Here is a 20,785-nt window from a genome sequence, read left to right as displayed (position 1 = left end):
CACAGCTGCAGTATAGCTCGGATCGGATCCCTGGCCCAGGGAACTCCATATGCCACAGGGAGGCCAAAAAAGGGGGAAAAAAGAAAAGAAAAAAAAGGGGAGGGGAACCCCGCCAGTCACATTGGATTAGGATCCACTTATGTGACCTCATTTTACGTTACCACTTTAAAAGACCCTGTCTCCACAGACAGTCACATTCTGAGGTACTGGGAGTTAGGCCTTAACATACAAACTTGGGAGGGAACACGGCTTGGCCCATAGTACTTCTTGTGTGCATCACAGAGCTATAAGCCTAAAGAAGAGAATTGCTTAGGAAAACAATGTGAATGCAGTTATATCCTGTGTGTCTGTTAGGGTCGTTAGTCACATCTTCAAGTATTTTTATTTTTTTATTTTTTATTTTATTTTTCGTCTTTTTTTCGGGCCACACCTGTGGCATAAGGAAGTTCCCAGGCTACAGGTCAACTAGGAGCTGCAGCTGCTGGCCTGTACCACAGCCACAGCAATGCAGGAACCAAGCTGCGTCTACAACCTACACCACAGCTCACAGCAACAGCGGATCCTTAACCCCCTGGTAGAAGGCCAGGGATCAAAACCACGTCCTCATGGATACTAGTCGGATTCCTTACCGCTGAGCCACAACAGGAATTCCCAAGTATTTTTAAATTATTTGTGAATTTAAGTTCCTTGTAAGGGAAGATGATAATGGCTACTACTTTGAAGAACAGGCTATGAAGACACTCAGATGATATATTGATCATATCTGCAAATAACTGGTTTAAGTGTTAAAAATTCTCCAATTTCAAAAAAAAATGAGAAAACTAATCTAACAACGAATGGTTAATTATGGAAGATATGAAGTTTGTTTGGGGGTAAAACAGTTTATGAAGAGCTTGACAAAAATAGTATTTGAACAGACTAACTGTGAAATAAAAAGGATCAGAAAACAGAAGCAGATTCGTTCATTATGATCCATTAAGTTGGTTTATAGGAGACTGCCATTTTAGTAGATTAAAAAATGGTCTAATATTGGCAGTTCTTTGTGTCAGTCTAACATAAGAACAACCAGAGCATTTAGTCTGTAGATGACAGAAAAGAGGAGTGCCTAGGAGCCATAATTATAGAAGATTAAAGAAAGACTTTGTATTGTATCTCAACCTCGGCATTTCAGGTATGGTCTCACTGCTATAATAATACTGTCACCTCTCCTCACCCAACTGATTTCCTTTTTATATTATTAGCTACTTAAATCCTCCAAGCAAAGTTCTGGATTAGGCCTTCTGCTTGACCTGGGCCACAAACTGAAATGGGCGTTGAGCTTTCACTCTTCGCATAGAGAGCGATACTCCAGTCTATGGCAAGTTCTAGGAGCTTAATTCCATCACCCCACCCACCCCGTGGTCCCCCTCGCATCCTTTCCAGAGCGTCGGCCACCTACATCTACAAATTCTACACGTCGCATTTCCACTATCCTGCTGTCTCTGAGTGGAAGAAAGGGCCATTTCTTCCTCCGAATCCCAATTTGGATAAAGCAGTAACCCCCTCTATTTGCTACCAGAGGATGGGGCGGGACCTCTCTCCCCCAGCTCAGGGTAGAAGTGCTGGTGTTGAAGCGGAGTCTTGTGAGGGGCCTGTGGAGAAGGCATGGTTTACACGCTCAACGGACCCACGACACTGGAAATCCGACAACCAATCAGAGCGTAAGGATGTGTAGCGAGCATCTTTTTTTCAGGCTCGGTCAACGCCATGCCTGACCCAGTGGAATTGTTCAACGGGGCTTTGGAGGCGAACTTTCAGATAGGGAGCTCAGCTTGGTTAGCGGACCCCAGCTGCCGGGTTCCGAAAGCGGCCCCGTTTCCGCTCGGGCGTCGCTGATTGGAGGGCTCGGGAGAAGGAGGTGGGCGCAGCCAATCCGGACCGGCCTCCGCCGCTTTCCTTCCCGCCCCCGGGCTTCCAGGGGAGTTGGCATCCGAGCCGGGCACCGCTGTCAGCCTGAGCTCTCCTGGGGCCAGAGGCAGGAGGCCGAGGCTGCAGTCGCCAGCGCACAGGCCATGGCCTCCTCGGGGCTGGCCCAGCCCCCCTCCGAGGACTCTCCCTGGCCTCTGAGCCTACTGCACGCGTCCCCGGGGCTGCTGCGGCTGGACCCCACCGGCGGCGCGCTGCTGCTGCTCGTCCTCGCCGCGCTGCTGGGCTGGAACTGGCTGTGGCGGCGCCCAGAGCCGGGCATCCCCCCGGGGCCCACGCCCTGGCCGGTGGTGGGTAACTTCGGTTTCGTGCTGCTGCCGCCTTTCCTCCGACGGAAGAGCTGGCCGTATGGCCGGGCGAAGACCAATCCCTTAAATACCTCGGGCCTGAGCGCACAGTTGCTCCTGGCTGAGCTGGCCCACGTGTATGGCAACATTTACAGCTTCTTCATCGGCCACTACCTGGTGGTGGTCCTCAACGACTTCCACAGCGTGCGCGAGGCGCTGGTGCAGCAGGCCGAGGTCTTCAGCGACCGTCCGCGGATGCCGCTCAGCTACATCCTGACCAAGGGGAAGGGTGAGCTGGGCCGCGGCTGCGGGAACCTTAGGGGTCAGGGGCCGTGGGAACGCGCGGGTGGAGCTGCAGGTGCTCCAGGGCTGCGGGTCCTGTGCCTCCTGAGGCCGCGCACCCAGCCTGCCTCACACCTGCCCTGCGCCGGAGCGGAAGGGCAAGGGCAAGGGCGAGGGCGGTGCCGCCTCCCTCTCCTGGGGCCTTTGAGGTCCCCTGGAGGTGTGAGAGATTCCATCTTTTCAGGGGCATTCACTCCTGCCCAGAACAAAGCCCTACTCTCCAGCCTGTGTGCCCGGGAGAAACTTTGGCCCTGTTGGAAGGAGAGAAGAAGGGTATTTTCACCTTCTGCGTTTGGAGTGCAAAAGTTCAAGAAGATTGTGTTCCCGCTGTGGCACAGCGGGTTAAGGATCTGGCATTGTCTGTGGCAGCGCTGTTTCAATCCTTACAGGACCAGGCGCAATGCTTTAGGAATCCCGCAAAACTTTCCCATAAGAAACTCCAGAAAACAGGATAGGAGCCAATTGTCAAACCTAATGCACTAGGTTTGTAGCCTCTGTCTAATCTGCGCAGTTTTTTTACTCGTTTTGTTTGCTTTTTAGGGCCGCGCCTGTGGTACAGGGCACCTGCAGCACACTGCCACAGCCACATCTCAGCAATGGCTGGATCCATAACCCACTGAGCAGAGCCAGGGATCCAACCTGGGTCCTCATGGATACTAGTCAGATTCCTACCGCTGAGCCATAGCGGGAACTCCCTAAGCTGCAAGGTTTTGAGGGATAGTAAATATGTTATCCGCTCAGTAGAATATCACCTTTGACCTTTGTTTGTCAAACTTCCCTTTTGTCCTTTTGGCTGGCACAGGTGCCAGACTTTTTAGGGGGGGGGGGTATCACTCTTAAGCTTCAGTGAGGTGTTCATTTAAATCTTTAAATCTTTCCTCAAGGAACTTTTTTTTCTCACTTCCCCTCCAGGTAAGTTAGGCTTCCTTGTTAGACCCAGTCTCAAAGCACGAGTACTTTTCCTTCTCTGCACTTATCAGTACTGAGCCTTCATAATTTTGCAACCTTGGGCCTGAATGTGAGTCTTCAGCCCTCGACCAACATCTAGGAGGCCAGGGTAATTCTTTGTGGTCCTTCTTGGTGGGTGTATAGTTTGGTCAAGAATCTATAATAAGGCAACTTCTAAGTATTTGTTGGATCACAGCTAATTATTAGATCCCTCTTTATTTAGAAAGGACTGAGAGCCTGGGGTAATTTAGTGCTTCAGTATCTCACCTAAAGCATGAATTCCCCCAAGGGACAGTTAGGATTTTTTAGGCAATGCTGCTCTGGTATTGTTGTGGCTGTGTATTGGGCAAATGTGCTGTAAGTCATTTCTGTCCCTGGTGAAGATGATTGACAGGAGAAAGTAAAGCAAGAACCATCTATCACAAGGAACATGCTTGTGGACTTAACTGGGAGTAAAGAACAGACCATCTGAAATAGGAAAATGTAGATGGTCAAGGAGTTTTTAAATGGACTATTTTAGGGGTGAAGAATAAAAGGGGAGAATGTGAGTTTATTTCAGGATGCCCATCAAAGGATGAAGGAGCAGAGGAGTTCTGAGTAGGCTTCATAGATCAAGAAATGGATGGCATGATCAGCCTGAAGAAGACAGACCAGGGAGCAAAAGGCTGAGGGCTCCACTCAGCTAGACTTGAGGAGTGCCTGAGCTGCCTTTGGTGCTGTTTCTTTTTTTTTTTTTTTTTTTTTTTTGTCTTTTTAGGGCCACGCTCGCAGCATATGGAAGTTCCCCGGCTAGAGGCCAAATCAGATCTTCAGCCACAGCAACTGATCTGAGCCACAGCTGCATCCTATACCACAACTCACAGCAACGCCAGATTTTTAACCCACTGTGAGGCCAGGGATTGAACCTGTGTCTTCGTGGATACCAGTTGGGTTCGTTACCACTGAGCCACGGGGGAAATCTTTTGGGTGCTGTATCTTAGAGCAGGATTATAAAGTGTGAAGCTGTCCAGAAACTTGCTGTGCAGACTCTAAGAGAAAGAAAAGTGATATTAGCAATTAGAGGCCAATAACATTATTCAATGTTTATTACAAGATTACTTCTCTAGAGTTTTGCTGCTAAAGTGGGTGAGACTAGCAGAGAAGGAGTATCTCATGAACAGTGATGTGCAGGAGTAGTTCCACTTAACACATTGCCAACAAGTTCTAGAATGTAGGGAAGTTATTTATTATATTTGAGTTTTTCAAATGATCGTGCTTAGACAAGTTGATGACTTTTTTAAACTAGAGAGACCACGAAGATATTTGACATTAGCCATATCTGTCATATTCATCCCTCTGATTCTGTTCCTGAGCAAGAATAATTAATAAAGGCACAAAGTCAGATTCAGAGGTACAAACTATGTTGTATAAAGTAAATAAAAAACAAGGATTTATTGTACATCACAAGGAATATAGCCAATATTTTATAATAATGCAATAGGCGTATAACTGAAAAATTTCGAATCATAATCTCAAATATCTGAAACTAATATGATATGGTAAATCAAGTATACTTCAATAAAAAGAAAGTTACAAAAAATCAGAGCCTAGGCTACCAGTAAAGCATGTAGGGTACTTTAAGTGCGGTCTACTTCTTCTAAAAGGTTTGTGCACATCACATCTTTATTATAAAATATTTCAGATGTAAAGTTCAGAGAGCAATACGAATTTATTTATGCACCATTTGCATTTGCCTAAATTCACAAATAATACATGCCTCTATTTGGTAGGTTTTTTAAAAACTTAACATATGTCCTGTATTAAAGTATCTTCCTACTTCTAGCTTTTGTCATTTGATTTATTTGTTTCCCTGTTGACAGATATTAGATTGTTTCTGAGTTTGAAAGATTGCTGGAAATTTGGAGAAAGAGTCAAAGCAAATTGCTGAGACATAAAAATGGGAGGTGAAAGGAAATTTTGAAGAAGTTTCAAAGTACAGAATAGACCAGTCAGTACTGTTGACCTCAAGGAAGCGACAAGATGCAAAATGAAATTAGGACATAAAGATAGAAAATGAAAGTCCATTTGAGGAATTTGAATGAGGAAAACAAGATAACCAAGTCTTAAAAACACATAAAGTATGTATGTGAAGTAGTTATGTGCTCACTTCAAGAAGGCCTGAATTCCCACTGAGAAGACCCTCTGGAAGGAAAAGGCAAATATAATCAGTGTGTGACACTTCCTCTGCTTTGAGAGGAAGAAAACTTATATGTGATCAATGTAGAATTGCATCAAATGTAATTTATTTTAGCCATTTTTATTTTAGTAATATATACGTTGCTGATTGTAACATAAAACATGGAAAAGGAATAAAAGAGTTCCATTTCTTTTCAAACAGAATTGAAAATCATCCATCATCAGTCTTGAGATAGCCATTATTGACATTTTAATGTACCACTTTTGTTTTAGTCTATTTGAGCCACTGTAAAGAGTAGCACAGGCTGCATAGAAACAACAGAATTTATTTCTGGAGGCGGGAAGGTCCAAGAGCAAGGTGCTGGCTGATTTGGTGTCTGGTGAGGGCCAGCTTCCTGATTCACAGTCTGCAACCTTACAGGGTAGAAGGGAGCAAGGGAGCTCTCTGGGGCCTCTTTTATGAAGGCACTAATTCCATTCATGAGGTCTTCACCCTTATAACTTAATCACATCCCCCAAAGCATTTCCAGATACCCTCACATTGGGCATTAGGATTTTTTTTTTAATGGCCACACCTAGACGTATGGAAGTTCCTGGGCCAGGGACTGAATCTGATCCTTAACCCACTGCTGCTGGGCTGAGGATTGAACCCATACCTCAGCAGCAACCTGAGCTGCTGCAGAGACATGGGATCCTTAACTCCTTGCACCACAGCAGGAACTCCTGGTATTAGGATTTAATACATGCATTTTGAAGGAACATTCAGTCTGTGGCCACCTTCTAGGATTTTTTTCCTATATGTACAGATATTTTTGAAAATATTTGCTTCCTTAAAATATTGTACAGCAAATAAGCTGTACAATATTCTTTTGTTAGAATGTATCAGTCCATTTAACCTATCCCTTTTTTTTTTTTTTTTTTTTTTTGGTTTGAGGTAGATTTTTGGTTCAACTGTCTTCTATTCTCCTAAGAAGGACACACCCTTCTCCAGAGAAACTCTTTGTCCCCACCGTCCTTTTGTATCCATTAACTGTGGTTGGAACGGAAGATGTATTCTTTATATGTCTGCCCCTCTCTAGCCACAGTGATTAGTGAAGAGATAGACCCCTGATCAAAGGTTGATCAGCATCTCACCTCTTTGTGATAGTGGTTCACCTGTGGGCTGGGCACAGACCATGACTAAAGATTGATCCTCACATGGTTTGAGGGTAAGGATGGATCCTTGTGCCAGTGTTTGTAAAGTGTTCCATATGGGTATCACCATGGAATAGCTGACTGCAGCCCTTGAATCCTTCCCCAGCAGGTTTCAGGTTGGCACTAGAGGGCATTAGAAGGCTTTTCTCTCCCATGATGAAAATGGGAGAATGGGCATCACACAACAGCTCTTGATTCTTGGAAAAGCTGGTGCACCGAGGGAAAGAATGAAGTCAGAAAGAAAGAAGTGACAATTACGTGCAGAGAGAAGGAATTCTGTGTCTCCTCTGAGGAGGTAACATCCAGCCTCTCCTATTTTTTGGTTCCACCCACAGCCTTATTGGCCTTTTTGCCAATGTAGCTTCACGGTATGCTTTTGTCATTGTTGACAGTCTGGATTTTTGCTTTGGAGCCATTTTTATTTTTCAGCATTATTATCTTCCATGAAATGAAGTTTTTATACATCCATGGTGTCCATTCAGGGCTAAGAAGGGAGATGTCAGTAACTGCTGGATGTGCATGAACCTCTTCCAAACACCCACTCGAAGACTGTAAGCCATTCTAGCTTCACAACATAGGTGTTTTGTAGTCTTTGAAACCCAGAGGCTGTTGACTCTGTCCATGCCTTTCATCCCTGGCATTCTCAGGCACTGTCTCCTTGGTCACCTCGTGTATCTTGCACTTCATAACTGCTCACTTTTTGTCAAATACCCAGCGCTTAAGTATTAGACTCTCCTGAGAAATTCCCCTCCACTTCCCTGTCTTATCTAAACCTGATTTTTCCCTGAAGATAATTCAGCCCTTCTTGAATACCCTCTCTAACTTTGCCCAAGTTCTTTATTTTTCTAAAATCTGCCTTCATACACATCCTTATTTACAAATGAAGTTTCGCTCAGATGTCCTCTCTTCTGAGACGTACTGCTTTCCCTCAGCTGACATGCTGCTCCTTCTACACTGCAACTTCACTGCACCGCCAACACAACATTTAATGCAATGCATCCCAACCACGCAACATTCAATATAGTCCAACAAATCATCATTCGGTACATCTCAACAATGCAACTTTAATACAATCCAGCATATCACATTTGATACCACACAATCCTGCAATGCAACATGCAATGCCATGAATTCCAGTCGTGCAACTTGGGTGCAATCCACCATACAACATTCAATATAACCTGCAACTAGCTTCAGGACAGGCCAACATACAACAGTGTATTAGGGTTGTTGGTTTATCCAGTTACTCGCAAAACTGTATCTTTAGAATAGGAACTGTATCTTTTAAATCGGTATGCCCTTAGTGTAAGGCACATAGGGGACTCCAAATAAGTATTGGGGAAAAAAAACTGATCAAAAAAGGGCATTTTTCCAGATAAAATATTTCTAAAATCCAAATATATGATTTAAAAGATGAATAGATTTCACAGATTGAAGACATAATTAAAGAATAAAGTTTTTTTCAGAAAAAGGACAGAGCAGAGATGTCATATGTCATATCTTAAACTAGACAGCTGTTAAAATTAGTATCAAATCCTGAAGTTAGAGCGAGAGACCATATCTCTGTGCAAGGAGAAGGAAGGGGGCCCAACAACACTTAACCTCTTAATGCTAAAAGCAGCCAAAGCTTGGCCATGGTTAAAGACAGGAAGAGTGACTAAGCCGTGGTTACCTGGAAAATACTTTATGGGTCTTTATTAAACAAAGAGAGAGTTCTAGTTTCAGGAATGTTTAATATTCTTTTATTCCTTCTTTGTCTTGACAATCACACACTAAACCAGAGGGACTTTTAAGAGAAGTGCTCACTCCATCTATGATGAAATGTATCTACAATCATGTGCCACAGCATCTGAAGACAAAAAGTGGACATAGGATTGGAAAATGACCTCAAAGAGTGGTGGGTAACCACTCTTAAGTTTCTACGAGAGAGAGAGGTGCTAATGAGGTGTGGGACAGTATACTCTGAAGAATCTCAGAAAGGCTCAGAAAGACTTCATATAGAAGTTCCCAGATCAGGGATCAAACCCATGCCACAGCAGTGACAACACTGGATCCTTAACCTGGTGGGCCACCAGGGGACTCCAACAAAATACTTTTTTTTTTTTTTTCTTTTTAGGGCTGTACCTGCCATATATGGAAGTTCCCAGGCTAGGGATCAAACCAGAGCTGCAGCTGCCAGCCTACACCACAGCTACAGCAATGCCAGATCTTTAACCCACTGATCGAGGCCAGGGATTGAACCTGCATCCTCATGGATGCTAGTCAGATTCCTTTCTGCTGAGTCACAATGGAAACTCCCTAGAACAAAATATTTTAATGTAAGTATTTGAATAGTTGAGAGACAGATACAAATTTGATAAGGATAAAGAAGATTTGATTCCAACAGTTACCAAGTTTTCTCTGATGGAAAGTGAACCCTATACCCAACGATTGCTTATATAAAATTTTATCCCAAACTTATCTGGAAGTTGTAATAAAATTGATCACAATTTAGGCTAAAAAGCTAGCCTCACCAATGTCAAAAATCAGTATAAGCCAAAATAACCTAGGTGGTAAAAGAATCATAATAGAAAAGAAATTTTCTACGTAAAATGTAGTGAAAATACATGCAAACAGTGCTTGTGGATTGCAGCCCAAAGGGTACCCAGAGGCAATTGTAGAGCCTTAAATTGTTTATTAGGATAAAGTTCTGAAAATTAACCAATTTTATATATCTGAAAAAGAACAAAAGTTTAAACTTAAAGGAAAAAAGAAAAAATAAGTCATTATAATTTTAGAAATTCTTCCAGAGAGAAAGAGTGCACCATGCCTCATTTCAGAAGAATAGTATATCCAAAGAAAGACATTATTAGAGCCCATTTTCATATATGAATATGAATTAAAAAAAAAAACTTACTGTATAAAGAAACCAATGGTTTTGTTTGTTTGTTTTTGGCTTTTTAGGGCTGCACCCATGGCATGTGGAGGTTCCTCATGGATATTAGTCAGATTTGTTACCGCTGAGCCATGATAGGGACTCCTGAATCCCGCAATGTTTTTAAAAAAGCATAAAACATATAACCAAAGTTGGATTTATTCTTGGATTGCAAGTAAATCCAATTATCATAAAGAAGGCAATTTTCAAAATTATAAGTTAAATGCAATTCCAATCAAAATCTCAAAGCTGCTTTTAGGAGTTCCCGTCGTGTTGTAGTGGTTAACAAATCCAACTGGGAACCACGAGGTTGCGGGTTCGATCCCTGCCCTTGCTCAGTGGGTTAAGGATCTGGCGTTGCTGTGAGCTGTGGTGTAGGTCGCAGACATGGCTCAGATCCCGCATTGCTGTGTGGCGTAGGCTGGTGGCTACAACTCCAATTAGACTCATGTGCCACGGGAAGCGGCCCTAGAAAAGGCAAAAAGACAAAACAAACAAACAAATAAACAACAAAAAAAAAACCATGCTTTTTTAAAAATCAAACTTGTTAAGCTGATTAAAAGTTTTATAAATATCCGAGTTCCTGCTATGGCACAAGAGGATCGACAGTCTCTCTGGAGCACTGAGACCCAGGTTTGATCCCCAGCCCAGCACAGTGGGTTAAGGATCCAGCTTTGCTACAGCTGCGGCTTAGGTCCCAACTGCAGCTCAGATCTGATCCCTGGCCAAGGAACTCCATATGCCAAGAAACAAAAACAAAAACAAACCAAATAAAAACCTTCTGGAGTTCTGGTTGTGGCTCAGTGGTAATAATATTGAAGATATATGTCAATCTAGTCAGCAATTTCTACAAAATCCTGAGGGAGCGAACAAGTTATAATAAGTACATTTTCTAAACATCTTTAGAAATTTGCCTCGGATGCATCCTTTCCCAGGAAACTACTAGAGAATGTTCTTCAGCAAAATAAGAGAGTAAAATGAGAAAGAGGAAGACATAGAATCCAGGAAATGGGTTCAACACAGGAGTGTCAACAAAAATTTCTAAACGATAACAGATGGAAGTAAAAGAACACCTGAACAAAAGGCCTAGAAAGCAACGTTAAATTTGAGCAGATGTGTGGAAGATTCTGGGCAGGAAAATGGAAGTGATTAATCATCCAGTACGTTGACCTTGTGAGAAGACTTACCCACAGAGAGAGGTCTTTATTTCATTCTCAGCTGTCTTCACAGCATCCCAATGTCTGGCACATAGTAGGCATTCAGAAATATTTATTAAATGAATGAAGCATGTCCTTGAAGGTAGGAGGAATGAAGTAAATGAAAAATGGGAAGGAAGGAGGGGAGCTGGCTGAAAAAATAAAGCACGCTGCGGAAAAGAGGGGGATAGAGGGAGTGACCGGAAACAAGGAATCTTTGAGAACAATGTGATACACCATCTGGGAGCAATTGTATTGGGTTTGCTGGTGGAAGATGTTTAAGAGACGTGGGAAATAAGACGTAGTTGTGAATGACCTTGAGTCCAGATATGTTTAAATCAGGGCTGTGTGCAACTACAGACCTTTTAGATTACCTGCCAGTTATTCAAAGTTCGGATCCAGTAAATAGATCCAGTGTTCTAACCCAGTTGGGCTATTGATCTATTATGGCGTTTCACAAGCTCCTCGTTTATACATAGAACTGTGCCAGAAGCTGAGAGGTTAATGGTGAGCGAAATCAGATACTGTCCCTGCCCTCATGTGCAATCTGTTTCTCTGGTTAGCCTTCTATTCGGAATGTTTCAAATATAAGTATATCCAGCCTAGATGTTTCCTAAGCCTGGATTCACTCTTAGGAAAATAAGGTTTTGAAATTTATCCTAAACTCCAGAAAGTGAAACTCACTGCTTTTTATTTCACCAGGAATTATTATCTATAATGATAAGCTTTTTAGCAAATTTTCCTAATCAAATTGGATATGATTTTTATTATATCCATATATATACTCTCTTTGATAACTAAATTTTCCTAGTCACCATTCCAGCTGGTGATCTTTATCTGTATACATATGACCTTGGCATAAGTGACTTGAGTAATACGAATACACTTCCTGGTTGGTCCTGCTCAGTACTATCAAGCGTTGCTCGCTCTCACCTTCTTTCCTCGGTATCCTTTTGCAGGGATTGTATTCGCCCATTATGGTCCAGTCTGGAGACAACAGAGGAAGTTCTCTCATTCAACTCTTCGTCATTTTGGCTTGGGAAAGCTTAGCTTGGAGCCCAAGATCATTGAAGAGTTCAGATTTGTGAAAGAGGAAATGCAAAAGCATGGAGAGGACCCCTTCAATCCTTTCCCCATTGTCAACAATGCCGTCTCCAACATCATTTGCTCTCTGTGCTTTGGCCAGCGCTTTGATTACACCAATAGCGAGTTTAAGAAAATGCTGAATTTCATGTCACGAGCCTTAGAAATCTGTCTGAACACCCAGCTCCTCCTGGTCAACATATGCTCCTGGCTTTATTACCTTCCTTTTGGACCCTTTAAGGAACTAAGACAGATTGAAAAGGATATAACCACTTTCCTTAAAAAAATCATCAAAGACCATCGAGAGTCTCTGGATGTAGCGAACCCTCAGGATTTCATAGACATGTATCTTCTCCACATGGAGGAGGAGAGGAAAAATAATGGCAATAGTAGTTTTGATGAAGATTACTTATTTTATATCATTGGAGATCTCTTCATTGCTGGGACTGATACCACAACCAACTCTTTGCTTTGGTGCCTTCTGTATATGTCACTCAACCCTGACGTACAAGGTAATAAATATAATTTTTTTTTAAGATTTTTATTTTTTCTACTATAGTTGATTTACAATGTTCTGTCAATTTTTGCTGTACAGCAAAGTGACCCAGCTATACATACACACACACACACACACACACACACACACACACACATACATTTTTTTCTCAGATTATCCTCCATCATGTTCCATCATAAGTGACTAGATATAGTTCCCTGTGCTCTACAGAAGGATCTCATTGCTTCTCCACTCCAGTGCAATAGTTTGCATCTACTAGCCCCAAATCCTCAGTCCATCCCACTCCCTCCCCCTCCCTAAACAGATGTTTCTTTATTCATGGCAAAGCCAGGTTATTTAAATTCGGATCAGCAACCTTGGGGATCCTTTGGCTCCTATCAATCATCAGTGTCTTCAGGCTGGAAGACACCATGGAAACACTCGCATCTCACAGGGAACTGGTAAGTTGTTAGTGCAACTCCGGGTTTCTAGACAGTGGCACTAAAGTCGCAGCTTGCTTGTGGTGGCTCCAGATCTCTACAGGTCTGATTCTCTGTGAAATCTCTGATGGAGAAAGAACTTTCGGGAAGACTCTTTTAGAACTGAAGAGAATCACGGTGATCATCGGAACCCATTCATCTGTTTTGAAAATGGAGACCAGCGGCTCAGAGACATTCTGTGATTTTCACAAAGTCACACAGCTAGTTCCCCATCAGTACCAGGAGGGAGTGTCTATCAGTGGAAGTTCATTGTGGGAGAAAACAGGAGAACAATGTACTGATGTTTCCATTGCTCCTACAACACATAACCACACACTTAGTGACTTAAAACAACCCAAGTGTATCTTACGGTTGTATACATTAGAAGTCTGACACCTGCCTCGCTGGGCTAAAATCGATATGTTGGCAGGGCTGCATTCCTTTCTGGAGGCCCTGGAGGAGAATCCATCGCCTTGCCGTTTCCAGCTTCCTTGGCTTGAGGAATTCCTCCCTTGCTCCATCTTTGAAGCCAGCAGTGTTGCATCTTTCTTACCATTCTTTCATAGTCACAGCTCCCTCTGACTCTAAACTCAACTGGGAAAAGGTCTCCCATTACAACCCCATGTAATTAGATTGGGCACACCCCCAAAATCTAGGATAATCTCCCTATTTCAAGTTCTTGAATTTAAGCACGTCTGCAAAGTCCCTTTTACCATGTAAGGTAGCATATTCACAGGTCCCAGGGGATTATGGTATGGACATCTTTGAAGGACTGTTTTAGCCTACCATAGATGGATTGTGCCTACCTATATTCTTTGACCATTGCTGAGTTGCAAATTATCCCAAAATTTAGCATCTTAAAACAACCATCATTTATTATCTCACATAGTTTCTGAGGATCAGGAATCCAAGGGCAGCTTAGCCTGGATGGTCTGGCTTAGGATTTCTCAGGAAGTTATTACCAGGATGCTGGGCGGGCGCTAGGAACATCTATAGACTGGACTGCAACTGCTGAGGGATCCACTTCCAGGATGTCTCCTCCACATGACTGCTGGCTGCAGGCCTTGCCCCTTAGACATTTCTGTAGGGCTGCTTGACTCGGCAGCTGCCTTACCCCAGGGTGAATGACAAGAGAGTGAGAGCAAGAGTGCTCGAGAGAGGTCAAGACAAAAGCCACAGTGTCTTTTATAACCTAAGCTCAGAACGGTCATACCATTACTTCTCCCTTATTGTGTTGGTGACATAGACCCATCTGTATACAGCGGGAGGCAGCACAAAGATGTGAACACCAAGAGGTAGGGGTTCCTGGGGGTCATGTTGGGCTGCCACGTTTGTCACACATCAAAGCTTAGAGAGTTGATCCGATGTTCATATGAGAATGATCTGGAGTGCTCCTGAATCCAGAGTGCCTCCCCCTCTGTCTGTTCTGCTGATCTCCTTCAGAGCCCCGGGGTGGTACAGGGTCCCTGGGACTGGCTGCCGCCCCTGGGGTATCTCGCCAGTGCATCACTTCTCTGGGGCCGAGACAGGCCTGTGCTTGTGACTTGCCCATCCTATGTATGTGTGATGGGAAGTGTGCACGGGAGGGCAGCCTCAGCTCTCTCCTGGCTCATCTTTTGGATTTGGCTGTCTCTTTTTTTTTTTCGGTACAGAAAAGGTTCATGAAGAAATCGAAAGGGTCATTGGTGCTGACCGCGCCCCGTCCCTCACTGACAAGGCGCAGATGCCTTACACAGAAGCCACCCTCATGGAGGTGCAGAGGCTGAGCGTGGTGGTGCCGCTGTCTATTCCTCACATGACCTCAGAGAAAACAGGCAAGTCCAGGGGCTTCCTCCTCTGAACGCCCTTGAAGGAAGCCCAGCCCCTTCATCCAGAGGGCTTGGGGTGGAGGGGTAGGGACTGTCCCCTAGCTCGATCCTTCTGAGGACTTGGCATGGTCACGGATAATCAAATGTCCCGCCTCAGTTGTCCCTTAGTGGCTGTACTGGCATTCCAGCACTGCCTGTTTGGCCAAATGGCTCCCTAGCCCTCAGAGCACGTCTACATAACACCGATCAGACCAGGGTGCCATTTAAGGTGACAGAAACCTACCCCCCCCCCCCGGAATTAACAAAGGCTCCTCTCAGTCCTTCTGTTCATGGAGGTTTGAGAGCTGGCCTTAAATATGGAATTAGGAGTTTCACTGGGAATTATCCTACATCATTTTTTACAGTTCTGCAATTGAAGGATAAAGATTAAAGAATCAGGAGTTCCTGTCGTGGTGCAGTGGTTAACAAATCCGACTAGGAACCATGAGGTTGTGGGTTCAATCTCTGGCCTTGCTCAGTGGGTTACGGATCCAGCGTTGCCATGAGCTGTGGTGTAGGTTGCAGACGCGGCTTGGATCCCGCATTGGCTCTGGCTCTGGTGTAGGCCAGGGCTACAGCTCCGATTAGGCCCCTAGCCTGGGAACCTCCATATGCAGCGGGAGCGGCCCTAGAAAAGACAAAAAAAAAAAAAAAAGATTAAAGAATCAAAAGAGCCCATCTGATGCTGAAGGCACGTTTCAGTCTCTCACCTTGACATATAGGCACTCAGCCGCTCTGTAAACATCCCTCATAACAAGGAACTTTGTTCCTCTGGAGGCAGCCTGTGGCGAAATGGGCCTCAGTCTAGCTTTTAGACAATTGTAGGAGGCAATCATTTATAAAGGACATTGGATCACTTAGTTTCCTTGGCATAAACTAGGTCCAAGGTGTGTGTAGTATCTTTGAGGCATTGTTTACAGTACATGTGCATTTACCAGGTGGTGAGAGCCAGCCCCGATTTCCCTGTGCATCCTTTCACCTTAGTCTGCCTTCCTCTTCGTATCACTGTGTGGGCATGAAAAATGAAACCGTAAAACCATGTATGAGTATCTGGAATTTGTAACTCTTTGGAAACACTTCACTGGGAGGCCCTATGCGTTCTGTTATTAATATTTCTTCTTAATTGTACTGTCTTTATGGTTTGATTTCATTCCTTAACTCAACATGCACCAGAGCCAGCTCCTGTGCCCTGCCTCAGGCTGGGTCCTGGGAGGGGGTGGAGAGGAGAGGATGCCCCTTGATAAAGTCTTGTCTCCGTCCTCAAGTACCTCGAAGCTTAGTCTCAGCAAATTACAAAGGTAGATGAGGAACTAGCTTTTTTTTTCAGACGGTGATGTTGACAGAGAATGATCAGGAAAAGCACGTTGACTGATACTGTGGTTTGGTTTTGCTTTGTTTTAGTGCTCCAAGGGTATACCATCCCGAAAGGCACGATAATATTACCCAACTTGTGGTCAGTACACAGAGACCCAGCCATTTGGGAGAAACCAGATGATTTCTATCCTAATCGATTTCTGGATGATCAAGGACAGCTTATTAAAAAGGAATCATTTATTCCTTTTGGGATAGGTCAGTTAAACTTTTATTTTCTTCATGGCATACTGATTTTTTATAATGATTTTTATTTTTTCCATTAGAGCTGATTTACAGTGTTCTTAATGGCATAATTAAAACAGAAGTAGAACCAAAAGAATCTTTTATTATTTCGTGATACTTTTAAAAAATGTTTCTTTTGGAGTTCCCTTTGTGGCACAGTGGAAACGAATCTTAACAGGAACCATGAGCTCGCGGGTTCGATCCCTGGCCTCACTCAGTGGGTTAAGGATCTGGCGTGCCATGAGCTGTGGTGTAGGTCCCAGACTCGGCTTGGATCTGACGTTGCTGTGGCTGTGGTGTAGGCCAGCAGCTACGGATCCAATTGGACCCCTAGCCTGGGAAACTCTACATGCCATGGGTGCGTCCTTAGAAAGACAGAAAGGCAAAAAATAAATAAATTAAAAAAAAATTTTAAGGCTGTACCTGTGGCATGTGGAATTTCCTGGGCTAGGGGTTGAATCAGAGATGCAGCTGCTGGCCTCTGCCATAGCCACAGCAACACTGGATCGGAGCCACATCTCTGACCTACACCACAGCCTACAGCAATGCCAGATCCTTAATCCACTGAGCAAGGCCAGGGATGGAACTCGCATCCTCATAAAGACAACTTAGATTCCTTAATCGACTGAGCCACAACGGAAGCTCCAAAATGTTTCTTTCTTGGCAAGCTCATATGAGAGATAAATAATTTACTAGTGTATCTCCATTATATTCATTTCTGATTTTATTTTGTTTTTTATTTAATTTAAAAAAAATTTTGGCCGCCCTGTGGCATATGGAGTTCCCAGGCCAGGGATCAGATCTGAGCCACAGTTGTGACCTACACTGTCCCTGGCCGGGGATCAAACCTGCATCCCAGTGCTTCCAAGATGCCGCAGATCCCTTTGCACCACAGCGGGAACTCCTCATTACAGATTTTAAAAAGAAAGCGAAGGTAATCAGTTTTAAATTTTTAAATAGGACTGCAAGTGTTCCTTTCTGAGTTGCCCAGGTGATTGTTTAAGGCCCAAGGAACTGCTGGAGTTAAGGGCAGCTTTCGACCTGCGGGGCTGGTGAGATGAGAGGATGCCTTCTCTCATCTCACCAGCCCCTCCTCTGAGTTCCTAGATTCAGGCATACAGGCTTCTTTCTATAGAGAAGGAATGCTCCAGGAGTTCTCTAGTGGCCAATCGGTAAGGATTCACTTTGTCACTGCTTTGGTGAGGGTTTGGGTTTGATCCCAGGTCGGGGAACTTCTCCATGCCAGGGGCAAGGCCAAAAAAAATAGGCGGGGTTGGGGAATGCTCCAGAGATTCTTATTTGATGTATTTTCTCCTTAATCTTCCAGGTAAGAGCGAGCAAAGAGATAAGTAGGTATGGAGGAGACAAGGTAGCCCGCCTCATGGATCCGCCTCTAGCTCCTGTCTAGGATGAGGATAGCTTTTTATGAGTAGGAGTTAAAATATGAACTTGGTATGTAACAATTCTGACCAGCGTAGATTGTGGGGAGCCATGGGGTGTATGTGGCAATTTTATTTCAGAACTCTCTACGTCTGCGTTTAAAACACCAGTTTAGAGATTTCATATAAATCTGTCCTTTTTGAGATAGGAAAAGGGATGGTGTGATCAACCTTACCTTTTGCCGATCTCATTTTCTAGGGAAACGGGTGTGTATGGGAGAGCAGCTGGCGAAGATGGAGATATTCCTGATGTTCGTGAGCCTGATGCAGAGTTTCACGTTTGCTTTGCCCAAGGACTCCAAGCCGAACCTGACCGGAAAATATGGTCTCACCTTAGCCCCACATCCATTTAATATCATCGCTTCAAAGAGATAAAGAACATCTCCTTGAAGAGATGGTGCCCAGAATGTAAATACATGTCCTTCTAAACAGATTTTCCTCCTGGAATTGACAGCGGATCCAGCAGCACTGTGGGTCCAGCTTAGGCTCAGAGCAGAGAAAGGTTGGAAAGAGGGCAGAGCGCAGGGACCTTGCATCGTCATGGAGGCTCCTCAGCAGGACCCTTAGGCCATCTCAGTAATGCACGTGACCTTGGGGATGGGGACCAAGGCACGGGATGGGGAAGCAGGGGATCTGGATGCTATTCCCCGTGGCCTCCAGCCGTGAGCATCTCTTCTCATCCCTCAGTGCCTCAATCATTCCACATGTAAAGTAAGGGTAACAAAACGTGCCTTCTCTATCTCAGCACGAACGAAGGTCGAATGCCCCATATCGTTACTGACATCCCCAAAACACCGTCACATTCTGGAGGACAAATTCAGGAGGAGAAGGAAGACCTACCTGTGTAAGACCCATGACAACGCGAAAATGGTGTTCAGACTCGAATGCTTCATCAGAGAGGGATGCGGGTTTAGTTGACAGTGAGCAAGAGCTTTTATTGGTACAGACCTTATGTCCATTCTGGGTGGGAGGGCTCGTTTTCTTATCAGTATCTTTTTGTTAAAGATAACATTTTAGTTTGCACTTTTTGTAGACAACGGAATGAAGCGGACCCTTGTTCAGTATGTTGAGGACAGATTATCCTCTGAATTTACATGTCTGCCTTCCATTTCAACTATATGAAAACAGCGAGAGTGTCTTCATGGCTGCAGAAGTGTCTTCATGGCTGAATTCCTTTCTGCTGAGTTTACGTCTAAGGATTGTAGCTCTAGCCTTTGACTTGAGCCCTGAGTAGTGAGCTCGGGAATTTTGATACTGGGATTCATCAGGAAAGGATTCAAACTGTACTGAACCTTCCTTTCCTGTTCCTCCTGCCACCAGGCCTAATGTGTCTCATCCTTGAAGACCCTCAAAGACAGAAGGGCATTCTTATGAAGATTACGAAATTGTTTCTTCTCTTGTTCTTCTTCTTTCTTATGTCCTATCTGGTTTCGTAATGTTTTTCTTGCTCTATCATAATCTTGAGGTCTTTTGCCAGTTTTTTTTGCAAATGTTCTGTGCAAATAGTTCCACATGTAGTTGTATTTTCAATGTATTTGTGGGAGTAGATGAGCCTTACATCCTGCTACTCCACCATCTCAGCCCTGTCCCTAAATTGTTTCTTAATAAATAAGTTCCCTCTAAAGAGCAGGTCTCAAAAAAGAAAATAAGCTCTTTCAGGGGATGTTTGGAAAGATGCAGTAATAATATAAGCAACTGTACTTAATGGTGCCGGTATGAAGAAGGAAGGGCTTCGGAAAGGATGCCCTTTGGTAGCCGATGAAGCTCAGGCTTAGAGAAGTTAAGGTTCAGTTAAAAAGTACCAAACCTACCAGTCTTTGCAACTGGAGAGCTTTTCCTGGACCACTTCTCTGTACTGTCACCACTTGATTGCCTCGCAGTCTGTCCCTAGGTATTTTCAATACAGCGAAATGAAATCCAGGCTAATCTTTAGGGGCCTTGAGGATTTTTGTTAACCAAAGAAAGGAAAACTAATGAACGAAACACTTGGATTTTGTGAGTGAACAGAGAGGTTCTTGTGTAGATTTTAGATGGATGATGCATGTGTGGGCTGCCTGCACTTTGTTCCTGATCTGGAATTTCATATGCTTTAGACTTGCCCCTGGTAACTTAACCAGTGCAATACACCTTAATTTATCCATGCATTTTCAATACCCCTAACTGAACAGTTTGTAACTAACTTGAGAGAAAAAAACTCTTCTGCAAGATTATGTTGAAATCAGAGGTTTATTAAACTTTACAATATAACGCCTTAAACTGTAGCACTTTAAAAACATCTGTTTCCGGCAAATCACCGAAAGGATGGTTAATGCTTTCCTCGCACGTGTTGATGTTTTACAATTTTGTACTTAATGATTTATTTGAAGTTTAAAAATAGTAGTACTTGGCTTTATAAGTCTGCCTAACATCTACTTTTTAGTCTCATCTTTAGCATAATTTTGATGCTTTTATTAAACTTTGAATATTAACTGAGATGGTGTCATGTCTGGTTTGGGGGGCTTTGTTTTATTTTAATTGCTAAACAAAATTCTTTTTTTTTTTTTTTTTTTTTACCAGATGTCAGATCAGGAAATGAAAGGTGGACTAGACCTCCAAAAAGAGAGAGAGAGCCACGTGTTATCCAGACAGGAGCGTAGTTCTTTTAAAATATCCTCTCTGGGAGTTCCCGTTGTGGCGCAGTGGTTAACGAATCCAACTAGGAACCTTGAGGTTGTGGGTTTGATCCCTGGCCTTGCTCAGTGGGTTAAGGAGCTGACGTTGCCATGAGCTGTGGTGTAGGTCACAGATGCGGCTCAGATTCCACGTTGCTATGGCTCTGGTGTAG

The 20,785-nt window shown here is 43.8% G+C and overlaps 1 protein-coding gene across 3 annotated transcripts; it reads left to right on the top strand.

Moving 5' to 3' along the window:
* The first annotated feature begins 1,958 nt into the window (after positions 1–1,958).
* CYP2U1 (cytochrome P450 family 2 subfamily U member 1) lies at positions 1,959–20,433 on the top strand. Of its 3 annotated transcripts, XR_001298485.3 has the most exons (6): positions 1,959–2,541; positions 11,981–12,616; positions 14,732–14,893; positions 16,328–16,495; positions 17,850–17,974; positions 18,161–20,433. XR_001298485.3 is itself a non-coding variant. In XM_003129264.5 (5 exons), exons 1-5 carry the CDS (start codon positions 2,052–2,054, stop codon positions 18,334–18,336), a joined length of 1,632 nt encoding a protein of 543 aa, XP_003129312.2. In that variant the 5' UTR covers positions 1,959–2,051; the 3' UTR covers positions 18,337–20,433. The 3 variants fall into 3 exon arrangements, 2 of the variants coding, with proteins under 2 accessions (XP_003129312.2, XP_013834422.2); XM_003129264.5 differs by lacking the exon at positions 17,850–17,974; XM_013978968.3 differs by lacking the exons at positions 16,328–16,495; positions 17,850–17,974.
* The last annotated feature ends 352 nt before the right edge of the window (positions 20,434–20,785 follow it).

This window comes from Sus scrofa, chromosome 8, assembly GCF_054392235.1.
Source record: "Sus scrofa isolate SSC_HxYL_T2T_F1_AM1 chromosome 8, Sscrofa_HxYL_maternal_Yorkshire_Landrace_v2.0, whole genome shotgun sequence".
Lineage (NCBI taxonomy): Eukaryota > Metazoa > Chordata > Mammalia > Artiodactyla > Suidae > Sus > Sus scrofa.
The sequence above is the reverse complement of the archived record's forward strand: the minus strand, read 5'-3'. Positions and strand labels throughout refer to the sequence as shown.

What these genes read in the sequence shown, in the direction of transcription:
- CYP2U1 (XM_003129264.5), top strand. Translation starts at nt 2,052, where the DNA reads ATGGCCTCCTCGGGGCTGGCCCAGCCCCCCTCCGAGGACTCTCCCTGG. An exon ending in CATCCTGACCAAGGGGAAGG is followed by an intron (nt 2,542 to 11,980) that starts GTGAGCTGGGCC and finishes ATCCTTTTGCAG; the next exon opens with GGATTGTATTCGCCCATTAT. An exon ending in CATGACCTCAGAGAAAACAG is followed by an intron (nt 14,894 to 16,327) that starts GCAAGTCCAGGG and finishes GCTTTGTTTTAG; the next exon opens with TGCTCCAAGGGTATACCATC.